We start from the raw sequence: 23,777 nt of genomic DNA on the forward strand, positions 1-23,777 counted from the left end.
TAAAACCAAAGTCTGCAAATGCTCAGAAACCGAGGCCAACTTTTATGGTTCATGTCATCAGGGAACTAAAAATGCACATCTAAGCATGTTGGCGTAGCTACAAAGAAGCAGAAGCATAGACCTATCTCATTAGAAGTATGTTTTCAGTCCATTGAAAGAGTAGTAAACTTTAGTGACCTGCTTGATTATTACAAGCAACCAAATACTTCTACCTCAGAGTCTGAGTCTACCATATTAAAATATTTCATTATTTGGAGGTCCTTTATAGGGTCACATTTAAGCCTTCTGTTTTTTGAAATAATAGAGATCATCCTTTCATCCTTTCCTAAATAGTTAGACCTCATCGTTCAGGAGGCATCTGGTAAATATTTATTGCATCTTCTCCTGTGTTTCAACATTATTCTTGGTAATGACCTGACCTCAGTACCAAACTCCAAGTGAAGTCTAGCCAAGACTCAATGCAACTTGTTACATCTCTTGAAGCAAACGTGTATGCTTGTTTTGCTCTTGTTTAGTCCAAATTGACCTGTGTTACATTTTTAAATGATTTGTACAATATAGTCAAATAAAATGCTCATAGTTTCCTTAAAAAGTTTTACCTGCAATTACGCTTGAATTTATTTTCCGATGTTATGAATAATCTACAAGCATCCTTCTGCCCCCTTGCTTTCCAGTCCTGATGATGAGCCTCGGCTCAAAACTTCGGTTGTCCATTCCCTTCCATAGATGCTGCTTGACTTGCTGAGTTCCTCCAGCATTTTGTGTGTGTTGCTCTAGATTATGGGTTGCCAACCTGGAGTCCACGGACCCCTTGCCTAATTAAATTGGTCTATGGCATAAAAAAAGCTGGGAGCCCCTGCTCTAGATTTCCAGCATCTGCAGAATGTTGTATTTATAATATCTCCTCATCATTTGCTGCCTTCTCTTTGAAAATTTCGAACTTGGTTCCATAGTCCAAAGAACTGTTAATTACGAACAACTATAGCACTAGCTGTGAACTTTTGCAATTCATTTCCCATCTTCTGCTTATCTCAATATTATCCTTCATTCCCACGCTCTGAGTTCTACCTTTTAGACAGCCAGATGACTGCTATGTTACCTATGCTCGAATTTGTTATGATCATACTGTATTCATTAATTTGTTATAGTATATCTACTGCATTACCCTTGTCAACTATCTTTAATATCACAAATGAGACGTCATGTTTAAAGGGATCAAAATAAGAATGAGGATAAGGGTAATTATTGACTAAGGAGAACTTTCCCTGTAGGTGTAAATGTTGATATTACCATATTCCAGCTTTCCGTTTGTTGCTCCTTCTTCATTTCCGCCCAACCCTGCTGCTTCTTGCTTCTGATGTTAAGCTGCTTGTTAAGCCTGTTTTTTTTAACTAAGGATGATGTGAACCATCCACCAGTCCTCTCTGACTGTATCATTATCCAACAAATTATTAATTTTTTGTAATAATCTCTTTCCTAAATTCTTTCAGAATGTATGGATGCAAGCTGCTTTAACCAGCTGTTGTATGGTTTGAATTAGATTATAATTTAATATTTTCCTGTTATTTTAAATGCTGTTATATAATCATTAGTCTCATCTTCTAATGTCACCTCCATGATTGATGTCTAGGGTAAGTATTCAAGCAAAGTAATTATGTTACGTTTCTTAAACACAAGAGGATTTGCAGATGCTGGAAATCTGACCTGAGCCACTGTGTTGCTCCTGCATTTTGTGTGTGTTGCTATGTTACATACCTGACAATTTGCTGTCTGTGACTGCAGTTTGCTCCTGTCTGTTACTTAATGGTATTACTTTTGTTTGTAGTTTTACTTTTAATCGTGTAACTAGAGAACATCTTGCTGTATTTATTCATGTTCCTTGAATCTTTTTCTATCGTCAGTGTTTCTTGGCCTTACATCCTTGTCCCCTGTGGTGCTTTTTTTGATGGGTACACAGAGCATTGTCCTGCTGTTATTCTCAATTATCTCCTTCTTTTCTGTTGGAACATTTATTTTCCTTCACTATATTACCTGGAATATTGACCTGAAATTTTGGTGTGGACTTTGCTTGGTTTTGCCTGAAATTTCACATGATGCTATAATAGATCTATTACAGTTTATCCTTTGACAATGTCCTATCATAGCTCATTCACTGTCCTACTTTAGTTATATTTAAGTTTGTTTCATTTTATCTTACTCATCGAATTCTTATGCCATTCTGTTTTTTTGGCCGCTTTACTATGGCACTGATTCCATTTTGTTTTCCTTTAGTACAGTTCCTTTCCTAATGAAGTTTAATTACGTATCTGACTATGTAAAGAATTGAAGATTGAAGGATGAAGAACTGAAGAGAACTTTACTAACCATTAAAACTTCAAAATAGCTGCTGTTCCTCTCTGGAAGCGCTCATATACAAAAGTGGAATTTAGAGAAATACAACTTCAATTCTTTTCCAAGATGTCTTCTTCTGGAAATGACAACAAAATAATAATATAAGTAATATGGGATTTAGTATCAAAGTGAAGAATGCAGCCAATTAATATAAGGCTGCTCCTTCATCCAGTCAAAATATGATGATAACAAGGAGCATTTGGCTAACCCATTTGGGGATTGTAAAAATTTGGATTTGATGCACTGTCTGGAATATCATCAGTGACATTATCCAAATATTTAACTTGTTTATATTGTGTTCAGAATGTGGCCATTGCTGACTAGAACAGTTTTAACTGCCAAGATATTGTTGTCTTCAAATGTGTTAACATCTCCTTTGCTAGGAGTCTTCTGAGATTATGTTTCACTAATTTTCTTTCAAGTTCACAACATAAAACTCCTCAGGTTGACTTGCAAATTGTTCACCCATCCAATGTAAATTATATGAGCACAGTGGTCTTGTATGGTCCACCTGCAAGTTGTTAGTAAGCTAAAGCTCGAGTTACCAAGTAAATGTGAAACAGATGGGCAAGCAGTGAAAGTTCTCGTAAGTACAGTACACACCAGTGTCAGCAGCAAAATAGTTTCTGTAAAGTCTAATTCGTTTTGCATATTCCTGTTGCAAGTGAAGCAGCATTCAGTTTAGAAAATGCAAAAATGTAATTTTACAGTCCCCTTTTCATGAGAGCAAACACAGAAATGGCCGCAGGGTAAATCAATGCTGAATGATGGGGCCCTCAGCTGTAAAGTAAATATCTGTCACTCCACATCAGAAAATATTCCCTTTATTGAAACAATACCATTAGTGTCTTCTTGGCTTTTTTTGTGGCTCCTAGCCAAGCTTCAGAAGAATTCCCCAACAGTAGCAGTGTGATTTTTTTCATCTCCCCCATTTTATATGGATTTGACTTTATTAACTCTCACGCCTATTTGTTCTTCTTTAATGCTACCATTGCTGGAATAACAGTTGGTGGGTTTCAGACAGATGCAAAATGGAGTTAACTTCCAAGTCAGCCCACTAACAAGAGTGATGTGGATGGATTAGCAGTTTGGGTTGGCAGAACTAATCTTCACCCAAGTCGAAAAAGGATGGGGACATTTAAATGCACAGTATGTGTTGGATGCAGTGTCCACAGATGTGGTGGAGGCAATTCCATTGTGGCATTCAAGCAGGAACGGTGAAAGTATATGATGGAAAAACAAATGCAAGGCTATGGAGAAAGAGCTTGTCAATGAAATTAAACAGTTACTGTGGTAGAGACATGATGGGCTGAATGGTCTCATTTTGTTTTGTAAACATTCTGTGATTCTATAGTGTCACAAAAGAGGACAGAAGTTCAGAGAGTGCTAACTTTCCAAACTCCCGAAAGGTACAGCATATGTATATAACATATAAAAAAGTATGGGTAATCTGAGTGTGAGGCTTAACACACCAATAGATCCAGATGGATATTTCAGATCTCCCAGAAGTGTGTTTACTTGCTGAGTCCTTAACCATACAGAAAAACATTGAGGAAAATCACCTTGGCTATGAGGATCTCAGACTTGAGCAACAGGTGGATCAGTGTTTGTAGACTCTTCAGTATCAGATACCAGTGCCGTTTGCCGAGAGTTTGCACGTAGTATAATTTCCATTTTTAATGCATTCTACATATGACCTCGCTATAATCCATCCAACTAATGTTCAAAACTTAGACTCAGTGTTTTAGGAACAGCTTCTTCCCCTGTGCCATCAGATTTGTGAATGGTCCACGAACACCACTTCATTATTTCTCTTTTACACCATCTATCTATCTATCTGTTTGTTTACTTATTGTAACAGTAATCTTATACAGTATGTTTGTACAGTACTGCTGCCACAAAAGAACAAATTCCACAACATATGTCAGTGATAGTACACTGGATTCTGATTGGGATGAATTGATTTTACAGGTTGCAGCTGAAACACGAGCAGTGATTGCCTGGATGGAGAAGTTTCCGTTTGTGCTGGGTGGAAATGTACAAGGAGGAGAACTGGTGGTGACTTATCCGTTTGACATGACGAGGTACAGCACAAAAGTTCACGAGTATACCGCCACGCCAGATGACCATGTCTACCGGTGGCTGGCGTTCTCTTATGCCTCCACTCACCGCCTCATGACAGACGCTAATAGAAGGGTGTGTCACACAGATGATTTTGCCAAGGAAGATGGAACCATAAATGGGGCATCGTGGCATACAGTAGCAGGAAGTAAGTGTGACCTTTCTGCATGAACGTATTGAACAAACTGACCTGCCACTGCCAGTGCTTGCTTTTCTCATTCAGCTGGATCTTGTCTCCTGCATAGTTGTTCCTTGATTTTTGGAGACACAGGTTATGATTGAAATGCCGTGTAAAGGTAAAACCACTACTAAATTATTCTCACTATTGATATAACCAAAAGGTTTATCAGCTTCTCAGACAATCGAGATCACCATTGACAGTGTCCTGACCAGATGCATCACTGTCTCTACAGGAATTGCAAGGCCTCTGACTGCAAGTCCCTACGAAGGATTGCTAGGACTGCTGAGAGGATCATCCAGGTCTCTATTTCACCCATGACCGATATTTATCAGGAGTACTGTGTACGCAGGACCCTTGGTATTGTCAGTGATCCCTCCCATCCATCCAGCAATCTCTTTTACCACCCCCCTACCATCAGGCAGGAGGTACCTAGCATTAGGACAAGCATTGTTAGCTTCTTTCCCCAAGCCATAAGACTAATGAACTCTCTGCCACCACTACACATGAGGCACCAGGAATATTATACTGTTTACTATTTAACTTGTATTGTATATGCACCTTATTATTTGTGGTAATATTACTTATGTCTTATGTGTGTGAGTTATATGTACTATGCAGAGCACCTTGGCCCAGAGGAACATTGTCTCAGGTGTACATGTGAACAGTTGAATGACAATGAACTTGAACTTACTTTAAAGGAGTTTCTGACCATAGTTAAAGTAACAGAGAGGGGAAACTGGACTGAGCACATTGAGAATTAGGATAATGATGTTACAGAGATTAAATACCATTGTTTATCTCTTCAGGAGACATAGATGGCCAGAGTAAAGTATTGTGCATTGTAAGGATTACTTAATGAGCTATATTAATATGCTTTAGTTTGAACCATGTTTTATTGTGCCGATATTTGATAGTAACTATCAGAGCTGCTGCAAAGAGTCGCCTATGTCAGTGTCGCCCCGGAAGTCCGACTTCTGAATGGACATTGAACCCATGACCTCTGCCTCATTACTTTTTATTTATTTCCTATTTTTTTGCTTTACTTATTTAATTTAACTATTTTATATATAAAATATATACCGACATATGCCGGTGATATTAAACCAGATTCTGTTTCTGATTATGTAAAGAACCCAGGTTAGAATGATTGTCAGGTGTGTGTGTGTGTGTGTGTGTGTGTGTGTGTGTGTGTGTGTGTGTGTGTGTGTGTGTGTGTGTGTGTGTGTGTGTGTGTGTGTGTGTGTGTGTGTGTGTGTGTGTGTGTATATATATATGACCAATTTTGCTCCTAAAATTCATTCCCCGGACTATTTTGCTTTATGTTCTTTTCCCTTGTCTTCAAATAATGATTCAGCCCATCCTATTTCTCCAGTACTTGGCTCTCCCATCAGCTCACCTTTCTCTTTCAATGACTTTAAGATTCTGCACCATTTTCCTTATATAATCACAAAGAGTAATTATGTTGTAGAAGGTTTGGTTGTACACATACCTTTAAAAATCGACTTTGAATTTTATGGGAAAGGCATTACTTCAGATTCGACTTAAAATTGATTGCCCTCGTGTTGACCTCTTTTTGACTGATCTGTTGCTGTAATTAATTATCAGCTCTTGCAATTCCAATCCATGTCTGAGCTGAAAGAATTCATTAATCCTGCCTCACCGCTCGGATGTTTATGTCCACACAAGTCTTATAAGCTGTAATAAATAGGGAAACTTCAACAGGCAAATGACATCAAACTAAGCCTAGCCACTGTAACACACACAAAATGCTGGAGAAACTCAGCAGAACAGGCAGCATCTATGGAAAAGAGTAAACAGTCAACATTTCGGGCTGAGACCCTTCATGAGGACTGGGAAAAAAGAGGTGAAGTCAGGTGAAGAAGCTGGGGGAAGGGTAGGAGAAAGTACAGGGTGAAAAATGATGGGTGTAAACGGGGGGGGGGGGGGGTGAAGTAAAGAGCTGGGAAGTTGATAGATGAAAAACTGCCAGAGAAGGGGGAATCTGATAGGAGAGGACAGAAGGCCATGAAATAAAGGGAAGGGGGAGGAGCACCAGAGAGAGATGGTGGGCAGGTAAGGAGATAAGGTGAGAGAATGGTGAAGGGGAGGGGCAATAATCGGAAGTTCGAGAAACCAATGTTCATGCCATCAGGTTGGAGGCTACCCAGATGGAATATAAAGTGTTGCTGCTCCAATCTGAGTGTGGCCTCATCGGGGAAACTTTGGTTTCCAGCATCTGCAGATTTTCTCCTGTTCGTAACTCTAACCGCTTATTGTAGCTGAATTGAAAACAAAATCTAATCAGTGTTTTATGTAGTAGAAGTAAGTAAATTAGGGAAGGAAATCCTCCAGACTAAAATAGTTAACATAGATATCGGTGATAATTGCATTTTAGAGGTACAACTAGAAATTACCTTTCAGTAGTCAGCTAAATGAATATTCTATAAATGGCTAAAACTTCCCATAAGTGGTTAATCTAATTTGAATAGAAATTTTAAAAATGCAGCACAGAGAGAAAAGCTTAACTGAACTTCATTGTATACAAAATTATGACAAATCATTATTAATATTTCTTTCTAATACTTCCATTTTGATAAAAGTGTTAATAAAATACTTTTAAAGTTCAAGATTTGGGACTTAGAGCATCAAATTGGATAGATGCCAATGGAAATTGTCCATGCTAGATTCACTTTCACTTTTGAACACAACCACTATCTTTAGGACACAGTAAGAATGCTCCTCTAATGGTAGGCTTGTATTGTTAGGAAAAGCTTTGTAACAAACATAGCAGCCTGTTCTCTTTGCCTTCGTTGTTGGACTTTACAAATGTATAATGACTTAAATCATGAAATAATCCATCAGCATGAACGACTGCTCCTTTCGGATTTCAGTTGTGGTTGTTCAAAATATTACTTCTGTCTTGTTACGCGTGCATGGTCCCTTTGCTTCAAATATTTAAAGATTAGTTTCTTTTTGTACTGTAAGTTGGCACTTTGAGGGGACTTTTACAAGCAGGAGAATGGTTACCATGATAAAGAGACAAAGTTGAGGTGACCTTGCTGAGAATTTGCATGCTTGAATGTCAATGTGAAACAGGCAAACCTTCTTGTTTTGACTGGAAGCATTCCTTACAGCTGGTTTTTATAAGGATATGAGCAAATCCCATAAGAGTACTTATACTATCAATAACTAAATTGAAATATCCTAAGGGAGACATCACCATGATTTACACACAGTTAGATTAAAACATTTTACCTTGCGTTGAGATAATTTTCAGATGCATCTGTATACCTGATTACTCTCACTAATGGTAACATGTTTGTGATCTAAGCTGACTAGAATGTTTCAAGTTGTCAACTCCCAGATTATGTCTCGACACAAACGATTGCTGCTTACTGTTCCAAATGCTCCACCTGACATAATGTGCTGTGCAAAAGTCTTACTTACGTGTACATATTAGGGTCCGTAAGACTTATGCACAGTACTGGTGGGGGTAAAGGATATTGTGAATGGCAATGGTGGAACGCCAGGGGTGGGGTGTGGGACAGGTGGCAGAGAAGCACTGCCGGTGGGGGGGGGGGGGGGTGTGCGGCGTGGGTGCAGACACACCCAGCCCTGAATCACCAGGCAAGGTCATTTGATTCCAAACAATTGATTTATTAATCATAAGATAATATCTCTCTGTTGCGTTCCACTCCCTCCCCTCTCCCTTTCTGTTTTCCTAATCATGATTCCCCTCTCCCTGCCCTCTTCCCACGCTCAATCCACAAAAGAGACCCATATCAGAATCAGGTTTATCAACACTCACGTATGTCATGAAATCTGTTTTTTTTATCGATATACATATTTGTGTGTGTGTGCTTAAGACGTTTGTACAATACTGTATATCAAATTGAATTTTATTTTCCAATCCTGAAATGTGTAAATAATTCACATATCTTTTAGTGATTTCAATTTCACTTTAGCTCATTAGCTAGATATAATTATTAGTCAATATTATGAGTATGTAATATTCTCCTCCTGATACGTTTCACATAGTGTACACAAAACCTGCAGTCTTTTTCAGTATATTCTCACCATCTGCTTCCACTGCTACTATGAATATGGTGGAAAAGATGGTGGTGGTTTGGGGAGATGCAGAGTTAACAGAAGACTTAGAAAATAGTAATCAGATTTAGCTAAGTCAAAATGGGTTTCAGAAAGGGAACTGATCTGTGACAGATCTATTAAACCTACTGAGGCTATAAATAAGAGAAGAGTTTAGGGTGAACCAATTGATTTACTATATTCATACTTACACAAGAACTTTGATAAAGTGCCACACAAACAATTACTGTATTAAACGAAGTTAGAAGATACTGTTTTGAGTTAAGAAGAATGAGAGGCAATCTCATTGAAACATACTTCTTAAGAACGTTCAATAGAAATAACACTCACGCATATCATGAAATTCCAATGTGCTGATCCGTGGCCTTCTCTTGTGCCAAGATGAGGCCACCCTCAGGGTGGAGGAGAAACACCTTATATTCCATCTGGGTAGACTCTAACCTGATGGCATGAATATCGATTTCTCCTTCTGGTGAACAATTCCCCCCCCCCCCCCCCCACTCTGGTCCACATTTTGAACTATCACTTCTTCTCACCTGCCTTTTACTTCCCCCTAGGTCCCCTCCTCCTTCCCTTTCTCCAGTTGTCCACTCTCCTCTCCTATCAGATTAGTTCTTCTTCAACCCTTGACCTTCCCCACTCACCTGGCTTCATCTATCACCTTCCAGCCAGCCTCCTTCCCCTCCCCCCACGTCTTTATTCTGGCATCTTGCCCCTTTCCTTCTTGGTCCTGAAGAAGGGTCTTGGCACAAAACATCAACTGTTAACTCATTTTCATGGATCCTGCCTGACCTGCTGAGTTTCTCCAGCATTCTCTGTGTGTTGTGAAATGTGTTGTTTAGCAGCAGTAGTACGGTGTAATGTATTTTAAAATATGATAAATTACAATGAGAAATATATTTTAAAAAATAAATAGTGCAGACAGAGAACAAGATAGTCAGTTGGTGTTCACGGCTTCATGGACCACACAGAAACCTGATATCTGAGGGGAAGAAGCTGTTCCTAAAACGTTGAGTATGTCTCTTCAGGCTTTTGTATCTCATTCGTGATGGTAGCAATGAGAAGAGGGCACGTCTTGAATGGTGACAGAGTGATAGATTGCCTAATTGAAGTGTCTAGAACCAGAGATTACAATCACAAAGTGTGAGGTCAGAGATTCAAGGCTTTTATGAGAAGAAATCACTTCACTGATAGGTTAGTGATTTTTGGGATTTTCTATGCGGGAAGGCTGTGGATCCTTACTCGCTGAGTATATATAGTAGGTTTGCAGATATTAAGAGAGAGAAAGGATATGAGCTGAGTGCAGTAAATGACATTAGGATAATAAAGTAAGCTCTTGAATGGTTGAGTGGGGCTCTCCCACTTTAGTGTCATAGATTTTAGTATTCTTACTATCTGTGGAGGAACGGTAGTGTAGTGGTTAGCACAACCCTTTACAGTATCGGTAACCTGGGTTCAACTCCCGCCACTGCCTATAAGGAGTTTGTACGTTCTCCCCATGACTGGGCTTCCAGCCTCAGCCCAAAGACGTACCGGTTTGTAGGTTAATTGGGCATTGTAAATTGTCCCATGATTAGGCTAGGATTGAATCGGGGGAGTGCTGGGCGGCGTGTCCCAAAGGGCCAGAAGTGCCTATTCGGCACTGTACTTTAATAAATTAAAACAATGTAAGTTCAGCTGCAACTGCATAAAACGGTGATTAGGACTCATTTGGAGTATTGTGTCACCTTACTGCATTGCAGGAGGTGCAGAAAAGGTCACCAGGATTTTGTTGGATCAGAGAATATAAATTTTAAGCAGAAGGTGGGCAAACGTGGATTATTTCTCTAGAGCAGGGGTTCCCAATTGTTTTTATGCCATGGACCCCCCACCTTTAACTGAAGGGTCCACGGACCCCAGGATGGGAACCCCTGCTCTAGAGTGTTAGAGGCTGCGGAGCAAGCTGATAGAGGTATAAAAGAATATGAGAGGCACAGACAGGGTAATAGTCTTTCTCCCAGGGTGAAGATGTTAAATACTAGAGGTCATAGCTTTAAGTTGAGAGAGGGTAAGTTTAAAGATAATAATTTTTACACAGAGAATGGTAGGTGTCTGAAATATACCGCTAGGAGAAGTGATGGAAGCAAAAGCAATGCCAATATTTAACAGGGCAGAGAAAGGAGAGATTATCCCACGTGCAGGCAGATTATTCAGTTCCTCTTGGCATCACGATCTACAAGACACAATCGATCAAAGGGCCTGATCATGGACTGTACTGTTCTATGTTCTTACTGTGGTTTCTAAACAGTTCTATTTATCTTGGTCATAGTTAAATAATCCATATTTGGAAAATAGTTAACTGCTCTCTAAAGTTTGAAGCGAGTTGCGCTTACAGGATAATTCTCGTCTGATTGCTTAATTGCCTTTTTAGTAGATTTCGTAAGGCATGAGACTAGAAGTTAATTTAGTGCAATGTTTTTATATGATTGAAACTTCTGTATGTGCAAAGCATGCATTGTAAAATTGCCTTGCCATTGCCTATGAAAATATACACCAAGATCTCTGGAGATACATGGCAACACCATTGACAAGGGACTGATTAGAATTCTACCTTTCATGCATATTAAGTGAATGGTTGAGCCTTGAACACAAGAGGGAAGGGTTACTAAGTTTGGCTTATGAGGCCTTTTATCTAGCCTAGAATTGGTCAGAGCGGCCAAGTCAAATTCTACCTTCCCATGTCATTCACTTTGAAGGTAAATGCGTTGATCTTTCGCTTGGGCTCAACCCACCTGTCTCCAGGTGACTGCCTCTGACGGCACACTATTCAGTCATTTTGCAGTCAACCAAAATGCTGAGAGGCCGGTTGGGGCCAAGTCTGCCCTAAAGTGACGGGGTTAGTTAGAAGCTGCAGTGGCCAAGCTGGAGCATCTTCCAGCTCACTTTTCCCATGCCCCTTTTGTGCAGTTTTCCCTCCAAATTCCTGGAACTCTTCTGTGCACATTGCGGTAGGATATCGTTCCTTTTAGGCCTCAAACCAATATGTCCCAGCTTTTAACACCCATTTCATGCATGAAAGATTTTCTAATCCATGATTGATTGGCTGTCTGCTCTTTGAACAAGCAATAAACTTAACTCTAGAATTCTGATTAATATTACCTGTTTCTCCTATTTTTGAGGGCTGTACACTGTGCTGCATGTAATTAGGTTGTCTTGGAGATATACAGATTAATATTTTACAACAACCCCACTGTTGCTTTATCTGAGTAAAATCATACAAAGAGACTTCTGGAAATGTTAATTGCAGGGACCTGTGAAAAATGGAGATATCCACTGTTCCCTCTAAGCAGCATGGGTAAGCAGCCACGCAGTAACTGAAATGCCCCAGTGCACATAGCCTTTGTTGCCACGCTGCTGGAATTAGATGCAGACAGAAAAAGTTTACGGAATGTGAAAAATTTTCTTTGTTGTCCTGTATTTCATTATACCCATTAATTAATAAATAAAATCAAAAGTCTGTGATTTTTCAATTTTCATTCTAAATATTCATTGTAAGCATATTACAAAAAAAAAACATTTAAAGTGCCACAAACTTTTCTGGTCATGTAAAAATTTCCTGCTCAGAACATCGGATTGACAATGCAGCTGTGAAAAAAATAGGAGCATTGGAGATGTCAGAGTGTGACTAACAAAACATGTTTGCTCTTTGTTTCTGGAAGGAAGTTATCTTCAAAACTAAATCGTCTCCAGCCTGGTGGGATTTTTTAATTTAATTAAAGAAAAAGGCAAATACTACTAATTTTCTATTGTCACGTTTAACATTATTAATTTAGAATAATTTCATAATTGCAATCAATAAAATCCAACAACTGTGCATATACAATGGACAGCTGAGACCTTGTGATGGTTTACTTTTGTTTAGAATAAACACAAATTAATCTGAGCTGCAGTAATACGTGACATCTTCCAACTAACTTTGAAATAAGGGTCTCATTTCCCTTCAGAAAGTTCCCTTGCAAAATATTTCTCTATATCTAGACATCAGAAAATAAGAACATTGAGAATCAAATCAGCCTTAATGTTAACTCAAATTACCAGCAGCTAATTTCAGCTAATCATCTATCCCACCTAGTGAGATGCTGAAGATGTTCTATAGGTCAGTTGTGGAGAGCGCCCTCTTCTTTGTGGTGGCGTGTTGGGGAGGAAGCATTAAGAAGAGGGACGCCTCACGTCTTAATAAGCTGGTAAGGAAGGCGGGCTCTGTCGTGGGCAAAGTACTGGAGAGTTTAACATCGGTAGCTGAGCGAAGGGCGCTGAGTAGGCTACGGTCAATTATGGATAACTCTGAACATCCTCTACATAGCACCATCCAGAGACAGAGAAGCAGTTTCAGCGACAGGTTACTATCGATGCAATGCTCCTCAGACAGGATGAAGAGGTCAATACTCCCCAATGCCATTAGGCTTTACAATTCAACCGCCAGGACTTAAGAACTTTTTAAAAGCTATTATTAATGCTTTTTGAGATAGTGATTTAGATGCATATCATATTTTTTACTGAGTTAAGTATTGTATGTAATTAGTTTTGCTACAACAAGTGTATGGGACATTGGAAAAAAAAGTTGAATTTCCCCATGGGGATGAATAATCTATCTATCTATCTATCTATCTATCTATTAACTTTGTTTTCACCCAGTAAAGCTGCTGTCCAAGCTGTTTGTCACTGAAAATAAACTATTTTGAAAACCAAGAAGATCCTGTCCACTTGTACAATTTTAGTAGATTTGCACCTCATTATCTTGGCTCCATTCTGGAATTCCATACCAACATCCTGGCATGACTTATGGTCCATACCTGCAGTGATGCAAGAGCAATGTTTGTCCCCAAACTCCTGTCAGATGTCAGTGGAAAACCATATTCTGCATTGATGAATTGGGGAGCAGACAGACTCTAAAGAAATGTATTCTCTCAGTTTCTTCTGCTGCTAAGGCAGCAAGTGAGGTTCTGGGAGTGATAATGCCTCCTAGTAACACTCTGGCAAAAATTTTTATGGGTGAAAATTGATGAAAATTCCACCTCTTTTCAGTGCTTCAGCCTATTTCATCTAAATGAATGGTTGAAATACTGTGCAAGGGACCCTCTGATGAGGCTCTGTTTGTATAAATTATCCGTAACTGTTCTCAAACATTCCATGTTTGATCACACCTAATTCTTATACCTGCTCTCCAATTCCCAGATTTCATTTCCACTCTGCAGGTTGAAATTATCACCTTTTTATATATTGATCTCGCCTATCATATTGTATGTGTAAACCCTTTCAGTCTGATTTCTTGTCTGTACCCTCATCCATTGAACTCTTAATTTTTCCTCTGATGCTGCATTATGGTAACATCACTAATAGTCATTGCTTACCATTTTAGGCTGGTCCCAGCACCATATTCTCAGTCACAACTTGTGCTCCACTGTTAAACCATTGTTCTGTTCGTATTATATTCAGTGTTGACAACTAAGAGCTTTCATTCCCTATCTTACTCAAATTGATACTGAAGTTTCTGGCACTCTCCCAAACTTCTGCATTTAAATTATTAATTTCTTACTGCTGTGTAACTACTTAATCGAGCTGCATCTGCTGATGTATAACCTACTTTTAATCCTGAGCTGGCATTCCTGTTCAATTCACCCCGTTCCTTTCCCTATTCTCACCTTTGCGTTTTGGCAATTGAAGCCCTAGTGCTTTTGCTTGGTACTACCCCAGGCTCAACTTCATAAAAGCTCTGCTCACCCAAAGTGTAATCCAAGCAAACTGCTGTTGGTATTGGTATTGGTTTATTATCATGATGTGTACCAGGATACAGAGAAAAACTTGTCTTGCATTCAGTTCATATGCCAAATGTTATGTGGATTTTCTAGTGTAGTCTGTTTTGTCATATGCTTTTGTGATATCATTCTGGGGGAACGTTGTCTCATTTTTTAACTGCATTGCATTTGTGGTTTCTAAATGACAAATAAACTGAATCTGAATCTGAATACAGATCAAAATTATTACTGAAAATTTTGATCTGTTCATATAGATTGAAATTATTACTCACATAGATGGAAATTATTACTCAAGGTCAAAAGCTTGACTTGCATACTGTTCATACAGATCAAAAGTATTACACAGTGCATTGAATTGGAACAAGATAAAATAAAGCAATGCAAATGAAATTCCAACAATCTGATGCTCATGTCAATTTCACAAGAAAACTTGCGTTCCTGCCCATTCTCATCTGAACTTCCCGTTTCAGTGAATTCGGAATGCTTGACATTTATAGCCTTGAGTTCTTGCATTTCTGAAACCTTATGTGCTGCATTTCATAGTATAAATCACAGTCTGTTCTGCCTGTCCTCTTCCCTTTCCTGCTGCATTTTCAATGGAGGAATATTCAGGTGTTCCGGTTGCAGAGTTCACAGTTCTACTCTACACTCTGGCTTTATTAGATACCTCCTGTATCTAATAACGTGGCCACTGAGTGTACGTTCGTGGTCTTCTGCTGCTGTAGCCCATCCACTTCAAAGTTCAATGTGTTTGCGTTCAGTCTGACCATTTTCCTCTGACCTCTCCCATTAACAAGGCATTTTCGCCCACAGAACAACCACTGAAAGGACATTTTTTTTGTTTGTCACACCATTCTCTGTAAACTCTAGACTCTAGAGAATGTTGTGTTTGAAAATCCCAGATCGACAATTTCTGAGACACTTTTAATTACCCCATCTTGCAAACAACAATCATTCCACCAAAATTATATTTCCTCCCCATTCTGATATTTGGTCTGAATAGCAACTGAATCTCTTGACCATGTCTGCATGCTTTTATTTATTGAGTTGCTGCTACATGACTGGCTAATTAGATATTTGTATTAAAATCAAGTGTACAGGTGTACCTACTAAAGTGGTCACTGAGTGTATATTTTCCATTCCTCAAGACTTCCCTTTAATAATGCGTGCACATCTTCCTATCTCTTTCTTATTTTGTATTTGTGAAGTTTTGGGACCTTTAAATTTGATAGCAATTCCATGCACAAGTATCACATTTTAGATACTATTAATGCACAGAACTAATTAGTGTTTGTAAAATAGCATTTAGACATTACTCAATCACCTCTAGTTGTAATCCCACCCAACCTCACTTAGAAAATGTCTGCTTGCATTTACCCTATCTATACCCCTTATAATTTTGTATAACTCTATCAACTCTCCTCTCAATCTTCTATGTACCAGGGAATAAAGTCCTAACATATTCAATCTTTTCTTATAACTTAGGTCCTTCAGTCCTTGCAACATCCTTGTATATTTCCTCTGTACTCTTTCAACCTTATTTACATCTTTCCTGTAGGTAGGTGACCAAAACTGCACAAAATCTAAATTTCAGACCAGATGAAGCATCTAAACTATAACTTTGACTGTTCACTTCCCTCCATACATGTTGCCAGAGCTTCTCCAGTTTCTTGTTTGTTAGTCCTGTAATTCTTGAGAATTGTTAGCACTGAACAGGTCCAGGCAAGTGATTTGTATCTTCTAGAAGGTGGAAAGGCCTTGGGGTGTCTGAAGATGAGTCTATCAGCTCTGAGTTGCTCCTGCAGCCATGGTATTTGCAAGTCTGGTCCAGCTGAGTTTCTGCTGTAAGCTTTGTGGGCACTGAGACCCTTCATTAGGACTCCAGGCCCGAAATAAAAACTGTTTATTCCTCTCCATTGATGCTGCCTGGCCTGCTAAATTCCTCCAACATTTTGTGTGTATTATTCTGGATCTCCAGCAGCTGCAGGATCTCATATGTTTATACAGTACTGTGCAAAAGTCTTAGACACATCTATACAGTTAGGGTACCTAAGACTTTTGCACAGTACTGTATTTGTCAACGTGGAGTGGACAGCAAGCTTATAAATCTGGCGAGAGCAGGGAATGTTATGAATGGGAAGGCAGGAGGGCCACAGGAGGAGCATGGGATAGATGGCAGAAAAGGAGTGCTAGGGATGGGGGTTGCCATGGTGCATCGCTGACACACCAGACATTGCCATTTAATTCCAAACAATTGGTTTATTGATCATTACAGAATGTCTCTCTGGTGTTTCCTACACCCTCCCCTCTCCTTTACCCTCTGCCCAAGCATGATTCCCTCTCCTTGCACCCTTCCCACTCTCAGACCCCAATCGAGAATCAGGTTTATCATTACTCATATATCTCATGCAATTTGTTTGGTTTTTTTTTGCAAGCAGGATTAAAGTGAAATACATAAAGTTAATGCAGAACTGTGCAAAAGTCTTAGGCACCCTAGCTATGTATATATCTGCATAAGACTTTTGCACAGTACTGTAGCTTCCCATTATTTCTAAAGATTAGCTCATCTTCCATATGAAGAACCAAAATACTAATTTATTTCCATCAGTTCCTGAAACTGAAGAAGGTTGGCACCCGAGGGGGTGGGTAGCTGATCAGGACTAATGCTTCCACTTTGCTATTTTGTGACAGCTTTTCAGCGTAGACATAAGGTGAAGATTGTATCATCCACAGTTGTGTGAGCTGCCTGCATAAACTTGCATCTGAAGAAACACTTGCACGTAGTGCCAATTGGTTGCTGTCACCCCTGTTAGCTACCGTGCATTTGCACATGTCAGAAGGCAGAAAGTGGAATATGTGGTGATAGAATGGGAGAAGCAGGAGAAATAGGAATTTTATTGTTTAATATTCTTCAGAATGGGTAATCATTTCACTTTCCAATAAAAGAATGACTTACAACAACGTAAAGAATTGTACAATGATTGGATGTGAATTGCAGAAATATAACTTACAGATTGATTGTGTGTCAGACTTGGTTCACGTTAAGAATAAAGAGCAATGAAGTTTGCCACTTGTGTAAGTTATCCCATAAGCTGTCATTTTGCACTATAGGTAGAAAATAGTTTGCTGCATGAAGTTTTTGAAAACTAGAGATAGCAGTGTAATATTAATAAGTAGCCTGGGATTTGTGTTCTATACACTACTGTGCAAAAGTCTCCTGCTGCTTCCTGTAAGGAATTTGTAAGTTCTCCCCATGACGGCATGGATTTCCTCCAAGTGCTCTAGTTTCCTCCTGCAGTCCATAGACGTACTGGTTGGCAGGTTCATCGATCGTTGTAAATTGTCCCATGATTTGGCAAGGGTTAAATTGTAAGGTTGCTGGGCGGTGTGGCTCAAAGGGCTAGAAGGGCCGAATTCATATTGTATCTCAGTAGGTAGATAGACAGATAAATTAGTGAAAGTGTGGATGCCTAAGCCTTCTGCACAGTATTGTGTTTGTCAACATGGAGCGGAGAGTGAGTGAGGGTGGAGCGCTGCAGGAGGGGTGTGGGACAGTTGGCAGAGAAGGTGTGCCAAGGGCGGGGTTGTGGCGTGGATGCAGACACACCCAGTCCTGAGACACCAGGCAAGGTCATTTGATTCCAAACAACTGGTTTATTGATCATCGAATGTTTATTGAATGCCTCTCTGGTGCTTCCCACTAACCCCCCCAACTCCCTTCCTGTTTTCTCAACCATGATTCCCTCTTCCTGTCTCTTCCCTCTTTCAGTCCACAATAGAGATCCATATCAGAGTCAGGTTTATCATCACTCACATATGTGATGAAATTTGTTTTATCTTGCAGCAGCAGTACAATACAATACATAAAATTGCTACAGGTCTGTGCAAAAGTCTTGGGCACCCTAGTTACATATATGTGCCTGAGACTTTTGCACAGTACTGTATGTTATATGTTATTATTAGAAATAGGTTACAGAGGATGACATATTAGTACTAACACATAAAAATTTTGAATTTACAGTTTCTCTAGTTCAGAATAATATATTGTGAAGCTATATAAATTAGATATAGGTAGTTGTTTGATGGTTGTTTCACATTCTGGAATAAATTGGCCATTGTCAATGATTGTAATGTCTGGCTTCCATTCATGGAGGCAACAGAATGGCCTGGAGTTCCCACTTCATCAAATTAATTCTATGCGGTGGTGTGCTGGGGCAATGTCAACAGACTCAATAAACTAATTAGAAAGGTTGGCTGTGTTGTAGGAGTCAAACTGGACACACTGGAGACTGTGGTAGAACAAAGGATCCTATGGAAAATACTTGCAATTCTGGACAATGTTTCTCACCCTCTGCATGCCACCTTGGCTGAACAGAGGAGCACTTTCAGTAATAGACTAAGACAACTGCGATGCTTCAAAGAACGCCATGAAAGGTCATTCTTACTCTTGGCCATTAGACTCTATAATGAGTCAACCTATAGTCAGGGAAGTGGTAACCCCTTCTGTTAGACTCTTTGAGGTAACTTATTTTTTTATTCTTTCTTAATTTTCTTCCAATATTTGTATATCTATGCACTTGAAATGCTACTGTGACTGTAATTTCCTTCGGGATCAATAAAGTATCTATCTCTTTATCAGTCTATCTATCTAATTCAGTGTAATCACTGCATAATTTTACCACCCACCATTCAACCGGACCCATGCTGGCAGTGCCTGGGTTGTCAGTGGGGGCAAAGCATCTTCCAATGATTCTAAGAGATTCTTCGAGCCAGGCATCACAGTGGAGGTCCCTGTTGCAGGGAAGGAGACTGAATAAAATGTAGAGAAACAAGTGACCTCACTGTCTGTGCTTCATTAGGTGTTTGGTACGTCATCAAAGACTTACAAATGTGTCTGTTTGTACAGTGGAGAGCATTCTGACCGCTGATATTACTCATTGGTATGGAGGCTTCAATGCACAGGATCACGAGAGGCTTCAGAGGGATGTAAGCTCAGCCAGCTCCAACATAGGCATAACCCTCACCACTACGGAGGACTTTTTCAAGTGGCAGTGACTCAAGAAGGTGGCATCGCTCACTAAGGACCATCACCATCTGGGCCATGTGCTCTTCCCGTTACCATTCGTTTGTTGGATGGGAAGGGTGGATGACAAGAGTGACTTGTGCAGAGACTTCATTGAAAGTGAGAAAGAGATGTGCAGCATTGACCTTGCTCACTCATCTGAAATCACCTGTATCCAGTGGCAAGACGGAGTCAAGATAACTGGCGATGGAGTCAGATGCATTCAATGACCTTGACATCCTAGTGCCTCGTTATGCTCCAAGTGCTCCACAGCCCCTTGATCATGACCCCACTAAGGAGCACCAGGCCACTGTCTCCTATACCATCACCAACCTTATCAGCTCTGGGGATCTCCCATCCACTGCCACCAACCTCATAGTTCCCACACCCCGCACTTCCTGTTTCTACCTCCTACCCAAGATCCACAAACCTGCCTGTCCAGGTAGACCCATTGTCTCAGCTTGCTCCTGCCCCACCAAACTCATTTCTGCATACCTTGACACTGTTTTATACCCCCTTGTTCAATCCCTTCCCACCTATGTTCGTGACACTTCTCATGCTTTGAATTTTTTCAATGATTTTAAGTTCCCTGGCCCCCACTGCCTTATTTTCATCACGGATGTCCAGTCCCTCTATACCTCCATCCCCCACCAGGAAGGTCTCAAAGCTCTCTGCTTCTTTTTGGATTCCAGACCTAACCAATTCCCCTCTGCCACCACTCTCCTCTGTCCAGCTGAATTAGTTCTTACTCTCAATAATTTCTCCTTTGGCTCCTCCTACTTCCTCCAAACCAAGGGTGTAGCCATGGGCACCCACATGGGTCCCAGTTATGCCTGCCTTTTTGTTGGCTTTGTGGAATAGTCCATGTTTCAAGCCTAAATGGGTATCCGTCCCCCTTTCCCTTCGCTACATCGACGACTGCATTGGCGCTGCCTCTTGCACGCATGCTGAGCTCGTCGACTTTATTAACTTTGCCTCAAACTTTCACCCTGCCCTCAAATTTGCCTGGTCTATTTCTGACACCTCCCTCCCCTTTCTTGATCTTTCTGTCTCCATCTCTGGAGACGGCCTATCTACTGATATCTACTATAAGCCTACAGATTCTCACAGCTACCTGGACTATTCCTCTTCCCACCCTGTCTCTTGCAAAAATGCTATCCCCTTCTCACAATTCCTCCATCTCCACCGCATCTGCTGTCAGGATGAGGCTTTTCATTCCAGGACAAAGGAGATGTCTTCCTTTTTTAAACAAAGGGGCTTCCCTTCTTCCACCATCAACTCTGCTCTCAAATGCATCTCTCCCATTTCCTGCACATCTGCCCTCAACCCATCCGCCCACCACCCCCCTCTGGATAGGGTTCCTCTTGTCCTCACCTACCACCTCACCAGCTTCCAGATCCAACGTATAATTCTCCGTGACTTCCGCCACCTCCAACGGGATCCCACTACCAAGAACATCTTTCCCTCCCCCACTTCTGCTTTCCGTAGGGATTGCTCCCTACGTGACTCCCTTGTCCATTCATCTACCCCCCCCCCCCCCATCCCTTCCCACCGATCTCCCTCTTGTCCTTGCAAACAGAACAAGTGCTACACCTGCCCTTACACTTCCTCCCTCACCACCATTCAGGGCCCCAGACAGTCCTTCCAGGTGAGGCGACACTTCACCTGTGAGTCGGCTGGTGTGGTATACTGCGTCCGGTGCTCCCGGTGTGGCCTTTTATATATTGGTGAGACCCGACACAGACTGGGAGACTGTTTTGCCGAACACCTACGCTCGGTCCGCCAGAGAAAGCAGGATCTCCCAGTGGCCACACATTTTAATCCCACATCCCATTCCCATTCTGATATGTCTATCCATGGCCTCCTCTACTGTCAAGATGAAGCCACACTCAGGTTGGAGGAACAACACCTTATATACCGGCTGGGTAGCCTCCAACCTGATGGCATGAACATTGACTTCTCTAACTTCCGTTAATGCCCTGCCCCTTCTTACCCCATCCCTGATATATTTAGTTGGTTTTTTTTCTCTCTCTGCCTGTACTCCATCTCCCTCTGGTGCTCCCCTCCCTTTTTCTTTCTCCCTAGGCCTCCCATCCAATGATCCTTTCCCTTCTCTAGCTCTGTACCCCTTTTGCCAATCACCTGTCTGGCTCTCAGCTTCACCCCACCCCCTCCGGTCTTCTCCTATCATTTTGTACTTTCCCCTCCCCCTCCTACTTTCAAATCTCTTACTATCTTTCCTTTCAATTAGTCCTGACGAAGGGTCTCGGCCCGAAACGTCGACAGCGCTTCTCCCTATAGATGCTGTCTGGCCTGCTGCGTTCCACCAGCATTTTGTGTATGTTGCTTGAATTTCCAGCATCTGCAGATTTCCTCATGTTTACTTTACTGGGTCCGTCTTCCTGCCTGTTGAGCCAAATTAGTGGTTACTTCCACGCAGTCTGCTGGGCCCAGTCTTTGGTAGCTAGTGTAGGCAAGCCCAAACTCAGTGAAGGTTTAAGACCCATCAGGTACTCTCATCAGGTTTAGCCTGCTCATTGAAGCAGTTTACCAGAGTGTGGCCACTGTTGCAAGCAAACAGCAGCTTGGAGCCACGGGAGAGTGCTGAGTGTCAAGTATAGAAGATTGGTGGACAAGCTACTCCCAAGGGAGTACGATGTAACCAGCCAATCAGAGGTGCTACCCATCCCTGACACAAGCATCTCATTACCACCATTGTGAAGGAGGTACAGTTGCCTGAAGGCCTATACTTAGTGATTTATGAACAGTTTGACTGTTTGATCTGCTTCCGTCTGGTAGGCGCTTCAGATCCCTCCAGACTAAGACTAATAGGCACTGGAGAAGTTTTTTCCCTACTGCGGTCACTTTGCTGAACAGTTAACTGCCAGTTAACTGTCGGCTAACTATTACTTGGATTGCACTACCTGTATGTATAATCTATATTTTCATTTATATTTATCATTATTATTGTTATGAGCAGAGAGACAATATCTGCCGGAAGTAAATTCCTTGTATGTGCATAGGTACTTGGTGATTAAAGTCTGATTCTGATTCTGATTCTTCTCTGCTCTCAGATTTCTGAATGTTCCATGAACCCATGAACACTCACTTTCTTTTGCACTACAATATTTATTTTATGATTTATACTACTTTTATATCTTTGTACTGCACTACTGCTGCAAAACAACAAATTCCATGTCATATAAATTAGTAATAATGAACCTGATTCTTAATCCACTGAGGATGTTCCAGCCCACTGTGACCTTTTGAGACAGATTATTGGCGTTTTTATTGACTGATGACATTTGGAGAGAAACCGAAAATGTACAAAATATTCAGGAGTTTCAGAAGAAAGTGAATAGCCCAGGGCAATGACATGAAGTTGAAGATAAATAGTTTGAAGAGGCAGAGGGAATGGGAATGGGCGGGTATGTAGGTGGGAAGGCAGGGGAGATTAAATTACAAAGGGACATTTCAGTGCAAGGGTGACACAGTGGTAATGGGATTAGTGATAAAGGAAAGGGTATGGTTGGAAGAGGTGTAAGTGGGAGAAACCAAATCTCTGCCTGAAACTAACAAATCTAATACATTTGGAAGTTTTATTATTAAAATTATCTCTAGATATAACCAATGGTTAATATCCAGTGGATTAGACTGCGCCTAACTGATGAGGTTGCTGGCCAATGGTGTACTGGCATCCGCACTGGACCTGGAGACAAGTGGTCCCAGGTTTGAATCTGGCCAGCTCCTTGCACACTTCCCATCCGTGCTGGGTTGAGCATTGAGCTAGCAACTCGGCCTTATAAAAAACAGACAAAATGTTACAGAAATGGAAATGTTGCTGCCCAATGCACCAAACAAGGCGCGGAGGGGAATCCATGAGGTAGGATTGTGTTCTGGCTCACATGTTCTTTTGAAGTGCACCTAAAAATGGTATCAGACAGCAACTGTAACACAACTTTCTTTTATAAACAGAGTTCCATTGTGCTGTATAAATATCAGTTTCATTTAATTATGAGATAACAAAATATAGGTGAATAATTTGACAGAGCATAAATATGAGCAATCCACTACCGTAACTTTTAAGATATTTGGCTGAAGACTTACTGGAAACTAAGTT

At 40.7% G+C, this 23,777-nt stretch overlaps 1 protein-coding gene across 2 annotated transcripts in view; it reads left to right on the forward strand.

The window, feature by feature from the left end:
- The window catches only part of cpxm2 (carboxypeptidase X (M14 family), member 2), a 185,581-nt gene that overhangs the window by 142,718 nt on the left and 19,086 nt on the right, over positions 1-23,777 (forward strand). For both annotated transcript variants that reach the window (XM_073027631.1, XM_073027633.1), the window contains exon 11: positions 4,363-4,660. In XM_073027631.1, the coding sequence (XP_072883732.1) occupies positions 4,363-4,660 (298 nt within the window). The remainder of the gene's footprint in view (positions 1-4,362; positions 4,661-23,777) is intronic.

Source organism: Hemitrygon akajei, chromosome 23, assembly GCF_048418815.1.
Source record: "Hemitrygon akajei chromosome 23, sHemAka1.3, whole genome shotgun sequence".
Lineage (NCBI taxonomy): Eukaryota > Metazoa > Chordata > Chondrichthyes > Myliobatiformes > Dasyatidae > Hemitrygon > Hemitrygon akajei.